Below are 6,000 nucleotides of genomic sequence, written 5' to 3'. Positions count from 1 at the left end.
CATGTTACGAGTTATCTATGGTTACTATTTTTGAGATGTATTTCTCTCTCAAGATGAAATAGAAATACTACTAAACCACTTGTTCAAGACCTTTTTTTTTTTAACCTTATTCTACTTTAGATTCTCTTATTGCCCTTACCTATTACCTTCTGCTGTCCCCTTATTGTCATGATAATTATAAAATAGTATGCTTTCTAGTAACAATGCTATTATTCACTTTTTCTCAACCATCATCTCTACACGGTTGATTCACTGATAATATTCATAATGTTGTGGTCGGGAAAACAACAATCGAGATTCTTTTTACAAATAGAATCATGGTATACTTATATAATTGTTGCTTTGGTGTAAGGTGATAATTAAAATTAAATTAAATAAGGTGTTATTTCCATAATAAATTTTACACTTATCATGTCCTATCAGACATGATAAAGACATTATGAATTTTAGAAGTCGGCTTTCATCACGGTGGATTGGATTGTGTTCATTTATAAGTGGATCTAGTTGGGAGTTTGGGTTTCTGAGAGCTAGATCGGAATCAAAATTGGTTTTTTATTGGAATCAAAATTGGTTTTCCATAATATTCTCTACTCTTTTTTTTTCTTTTTCTTTTTTTGTATTGTTAGCCAAAAAAAATTGGTTCTTTGGATGGCAATTGCTGTAATAACACGAGCCCTTTAATATATCGTGCTATTATAATGGATAAAGGAACCGCGACACCGGCTATATCCGGTTGTCCACCTGCTCCCCACCGGTACTTTCCGGTCTCTCCTTTTAGGACACTAAACGGCGCCGGCGTCTCTCTCATTCACTGTGAAACGCCATCCGCCACCTCTCTCTCTCTCTCTCTCTCTCTCTCTCTCTTCTATCTTGGAAACTCCTTGTATCGGTTTCGCTTCCCGTTTCCGGGATCCGCTGCCCTTTTGCCGCCGGATCAGAGCTCATGGGTGCCCTTCAAGGATTCCTGTTCTCCGATCGGCTCTCGGCCCTCCATTGAGTTGACTCCGAGTTTCTTCTCTGGATTTAGCTGGCCATTTCAGGGTTCCGGGGCTCCAGTTTGGTTTCCTGGCGAAGAGCCGCTGAATGCGCGCGCGTTGGTGTCGATATTGTCTATTTGGGCAGCGTTGCGCTGATTTTGACCTTCGTCGGGTTTCGTGGTGCGTTCGACGGTTAGATTGGAAATGGCTGTCTTGGGAACCCTAGGTTGGTCTGGGGTCCGTGCTGCTGAAGGAAGTTGCGGGTCAAAGAAGGGTTTTCTGGGGTGCTTCCTTGGCCTTGCTTAAGCTGGGGGGTGGATGGTTTCGATTTCGCTGGCTATTTGGTTCTTAGGAGTGCAGTGGTGCGAGCGGATAGGAGCCTTGAGAATCTCGATGAAATATTCGAACTATCATTTGATTCTGTTGCAGCAAGTGAAGGGTCTTGGCCAGGTTTAGGGCCACAGTGGTGGATCCGTGGAAAAGTTTGGATTTTGGTGATATGTCGGGAGCTCCTAAGGCCCGTTCCCTCAATGTGGCCGATCCCGATGCAAGGCCAGTCCTTGTGCCCGGCGGTAACAAGGCCAGGTCAGTGGCAACCGCTCAAAAACCAGCTTCGAAGCCTCCGAGTAAAACTGAGAGCACTGAGGTTGCAGCAGCTGATGAGAAGAAGAAGCAGAAGAAGAAGAAGAAGAAGAAGAAGAAGGCTTCTAGTCCTAGGGCGAATCTACCACAGCTTAGGTCTAGTTTAAGCGCTCCCTCAGCGCTTAGGAGGCATGAGATGCTGTTGCAGTCAAACCTGTCGCTGAATGCTTCTTGCTCCTCCGATGCATCCACAGACTCCTTTTGCAGCCGAGCCTCCACTGGGAGGATTGGTAGGACAAGCTCAACCAGCAAGCGGAGAGAGAGTATCTCAAGGACAGCCAAGATTTTGGCGAAGGTGGAGAAGAATGTTGCGGATGATTCAACCATGCATCCACCAGAAATTGTGCAGGGGAAGCGGAAGTGTGCTTGGGTGACACCCAATACAGGTGAGTTTGTTTATTTCCCCTACCTCTCTGATTACTGGAAAAATTATTGTTCTGATTTCTCACAAAATTGTTGTTCTAATATGCCTTGATTTTCTGTTTCATTTTTTTCTGGAGCTAAGCAATATTTTTTATCCTTGATGGAATCACATGTTTGAGGATTTTATAAAGAAGTATTATTACATTATAATATGGTCTTTTTTCAATTACATGGTCGTAAGCACTTCTTGTTGTGTTGGTCTTGACAAGCTTTTGGTTGGTTGGCAAGCTTTTGGTTGGAATCACATGTTTGGTATAGGGAAAAATGTCACTTTTTTGTAGGAAGTGATGTGTGGGTTTAGTGAGCCAAAATGAGACAAAGTGAGAAGGGAGGTTAAGGAAGATAGAATTGGAGAGGTCCAAGGACAGTGATGCAAAAAATGGTTCGCTTGAATTTCTTTCTTTTCTTGAAATAAATTCTTTGTCCTTGTGGACTTCTTGCTCACTCCTCTTTTTGTTCTTTCCATGATTATTCTCTTGGCAACTGAGCTAGGGTCTTGTAGTGCACAGGGGTAATGAGGCTTCATCTGCCAGATGTCCACAATCCTCAAGTTACATGATAATTGAAGCATTGACGATGTTGTGCCTATTTATCCCTGCACTCAACCAGGGAAGAAAATGGAAGAGAACTTGTGCTCTGGATTTCTATTTGGTAGATGTCAATATTAGGTGGAAAAAAGCTCGGTTAACTTGTGAATTGATTGGAGAATAGAATGGACAAGGACACTCGTAGAGTGCATGGGAGTAGAACTGTTGTTAAGGAACATTGAGAAAGTGTTAATAATCTCACCCTCATGCATCTGAGTTGGCAATGCCGAACCCAGATGAGTCTTAGCAAAGGATGCTGTTTGTGGAGCCGAACTAGTTCTATTAGAAGCTGATTCATGATGATTAGATTGATCCTATCTATGGATAATGCCAAAATTTGAGTGTACTCACTTTGGCTGAATATTAGTTGTTTATTCTAGTATATTTTATGTTCTTAGCATCACTCTGAGGCTTATTGTTACCGAAGAGTTAACTTTCTGGAAAGATCTGGCAAAGGTTGGGATGACACTAATTCAATTTGATCTGGTAAAGGCTGAATATTTGTGCAGTTAGAAAGTCAACAAACCTAAGCTGTTTCAGAGATTGTCTGGAAGCAAGAATTTTCTAAGAAGTTATAGCACATCATGGAATTATAATGGGTATTTCTTTTATGTGTAATTGCTTCTCCTATTCCTTTTAGGTGTACCTTTGGTGTAACTTATTATCACGTTTTTTTGTTTCTAGAAAGGATTTTTTACAGCATGCAGCTTTTCTAATCTTCAGATTTTCTTGATAATCCAAGTGATATTGTACATATTCATTTCAAGTGTATTGAATTTCTATTTCAATTTTTTTCTAATTTTGTCAGATCACGTTACAGTTCGCCGTTCATAGTATCAATATAATCCATAATAATAAGTGATATTCTGCTTGACCTAGACTATGGCATATCTAAGCTTCCTTTTGGTAACTCTTGGATCAAGACTGGCTTGTTTATTTTGTGACATCTGATTATGCTTTGCTTGCTGTCCTAGTCTTCTACTATTTATTGCTTCTTAATTAGAGTTACATGTTGCCTTCACCCCTGATTTGCTTACCATTCTTCTTATTTTGTAAAAGAATGTCTTCAAATGCTCATGTACAGTAAATCTGGGCATAGTTTTATTTTCATTCTTTTGTGTTTCAACAGAACCATGTTATGTTTCTTTCCACGATGAAGAATGGGGAGTTCCAGTCCATGATGATAAGTATGCAATGGTGATCTTTATTCTTGATTTTTCAAGAGAACAAAACTTTCTAGTTTAGACTGTATGAACTAATGGTGTCTGGTAACCCCAAAAAATCTACAGGAAATTATTCGAACTTCTTGTACTATCTGGTGCATTAGCAGAGCTTACATGGCCTGTTATCATTGGCAAAAGGCACATGTTTAGGTACTGCAAGTGCTTATAACTGGTTTGCAACTGTTGGGAAATTCAAAATATCATCATTATTAGTGCTTATAGAGCACCATTTCAGGGAAGTTTTCTTGGACTTCGATCCTGTTGCAGTCTCTAAGTTGAATGAGAAGAAGATTGTAGTGCCTGGAAACACTGCTAGCTCCCTTTTGTCAGAGCCAAAGCTGCGAGCCATCATCGAGAATGCACGCCAGATACTCAAGGTTGGTCTCACTCACTTTTCTTTTCCCTGTCATTTTCTTGTCATTTGTCATCATAGTTGCCACAAACTAGAAATCCATATTTCTTTGTCTAGGAAAGTTATTGCATGTGCACCCCACCGAATAAAGTTTAAGAAATTGCATGCGAGTTGGTCAATTTTGGAAAATTCTCATCCTGAAACATAAGTAAACAAACACATGTGATCTACGACTAATCTGAGTCATGATAGGTTCACCGCTTAGCTTTCCTGCTCTCTTTCTGATTTGTGACAGATAATAGATGAGTTTGGATCATTCGATAGATACTGTTGGAGCTTTGTGAACTACAAACCCATTGTCAGCAAAATCCGCTATCCACGTCAGGTTCCTGTGAAGACACCGAAAGCAGATGTCATAAGCAAAGACTTGGTTCGAAGGGGCTTTCGCAGTGTGGGCCCGACAGTCGTATACTCCTTCATGCAGGCAGCTGGACTGACGAATGACCACCTCATCAGCTGCTTCCGTTTCGTTGAGTGCATAGCTGCTGCATCCTCGAGCACAGATGAAGCTGATCGGGCTAAGGGAAGGCTCGACTCCAAGGTAGAAGATAAGACCAGTACAGATCAGGAACCGATGGTAGTGATCGCTGTGGAATTGTCAAGAGATGTGGATGAGCTAAGCATTTCCTAGCTGTTTGTGATGGTGAGTTCTCTAGTTGTGTGTACACCATTCATACTGCTTTTGCTGGGTTTACTCCTTGCAGAAGAGAAGGTAGCAGCTGTGTGTGTTTGTGTGTGTGAATAAAGTTGTTAGATTTATTTATGCTTCTTGGTTTTAAGCAAAGAGGGCAATCTTCATGTCGGAGAATGATGTTGGGTCATTTTGCCTAGTCTTTTTTATGATGGGTGAGGGAACAAAATCTGTTACTTGTGCAGGTGAGGGAACACATGTCCAGAATTACTTGCGGGTCCCAGTGGCTATTGGTGTTGTCCTCTCAGTGGTAGGTGGTGGGCACATTTAATTTACTTGGTGGTGGACAAATGATTGCTCTGCTATCTATCATTTGCCCAGCTCAAAATCATCTCATGGATCTCATGATGTCTTAATCAGATACCTCTGCACTGGTCATTCTGATTAAGATCTTCGTTTGCTGGGATTAAATATAAAACACTCAATCTGGGTGACATGATTTTGTAAGGACCAACAACCATTTCCTGGTGATTGGCTTGTCCTGGATTCCATATCAGGCTTGGCAGAACATGAAGTATGCCGGTAAATCAGTGGAACTAATGGGTTATTAATCGTTGAGAATCTATGCACATTATGTGTGATGCATATCTATTTCATCGTACCATATTTCTATTACTTGGTACTAAAACCCTGATATGATATTTATTTCTCTATTGAATCTCAGATGTCCTAAATGAAGCTGATTAGGTATTATAGCAAGCACTAAAACAATGCTATGTGATGAGAGAGGAAAGCGTATGCTACATATACTCGAGATGGAAGATGTTGAGTTTGTAATCTGTGGGGGTATTACTTGTTACTGAAACGTTTGACACAAAAAGTATTTGGCACGCGGTGGTCTGTATGTATCCATCCTGTCATGCCATGTGAACTGAGATGAATGTGGAACTGTGTTTCTTTCGATGTCTTGGGATGTGATGAAGGTAGGGGTTAATAATATTTGCAATTTCATATCTAACAAAAGAGATGTGTTGAGTGTGTGGGGGTCGTCACATATTTGAGTCGCCATGTCATTTTTTTGAGATCATCTTAATCTTTTCCATCG

The 6,000-nt window shown here is 40.8% G+C and overlaps 1 protein-coding gene across 4 annotated transcripts; it reads left to right on the top strand.

Annotated features, from left to right (window-relative positions):
• Nucleotides 1-803: 803 nt before the first annotated feature.
• Nucleotides 804-5,495, top strand: LOC103998430 (uncharacterized). 4 transcript variants are annotated; one of them, XM_018831154.2, is made up of 6 exons: nucleotides 806-2,005; nucleotides 3,759-3,816; nucleotides 3,919-4,002; nucleotides 4,088-4,229; nucleotides 4,500-4,907; nucleotides 5,141-5,495. In XM_018831154.2, the coding sequence occupies exons 1-5, from the start codon at nucleotides 1,477-1,479 to the stop codon at nucleotides 4,893-4,895; spliced, it is 1,209 nt and encodes a 402-aa protein (XP_018686699.2). In that variant the 5' UTR covers nucleotides 806-1,476; the 3' UTR covers nucleotides 4,896-4,907; nucleotides 5,141-5,495. The 4 variants fall into 4 exon arrangements, with proteins under 4 accessions (XP_018686700.2, XP_064982347.1, XP_018686699.2 ...); XM_018831155.2 differs by lacking the exon at nucleotides 5,141-5,495 and having other exon boundaries at nucleotides 804-2,005; nucleotides 4,590-5,056; XM_065126275.1 differs by lacking the exon at nucleotides 5,141-5,495 and having other exon boundaries at nucleotides 805-2,005; nucleotides 4,529-4,857.
• Nucleotides 5,496-6,000: the final 505 nt, after the last annotated feature.

This window comes from Musa acuminata, chromosome BXJ2-9, assembly GCF_036884655.1.
Source record: "Musa acuminata AAA Group cultivar baxijiao chromosome BXJ2-9, Cavendish_Baxijiao_AAA, whole genome shotgun sequence".
NCBI lineage: Eukaryota > Viridiplantae > Streptophyta > Magnoliopsida > Zingiberales > Musaceae > Musa > Musa acuminata.
This window is presented reverse-complemented; position numbering and strand designations above follow the sequence as displayed.

What these genes read in the sequence shown, in the direction of transcription:
- LOC103998430 (XM_018831154.2), top strand. Translation starts at nt 1,477, where the DNA reads ATGTCGGGAGCTCCTAAGGCCCGTTCCCTCAATGTGGCCGATCCCGAT. An exon ending in TTGGGTGACACCCAATACAG is followed by an intron (nt 2,006 to 3,758) that starts GTGAGTTTGTTT and finishes GTGTTTCAACAG; the next exon opens with AACCATGTTATGTTTCTTTC. An exon ending in ATGCACGCCAGATACTCAAG is followed by an intron (nt 4,230 to 4,499) that starts GTTGGTCTCACT and finishes GATTTGTGACAG; the next exon opens with ATAATAGATGAGTTTGGATC.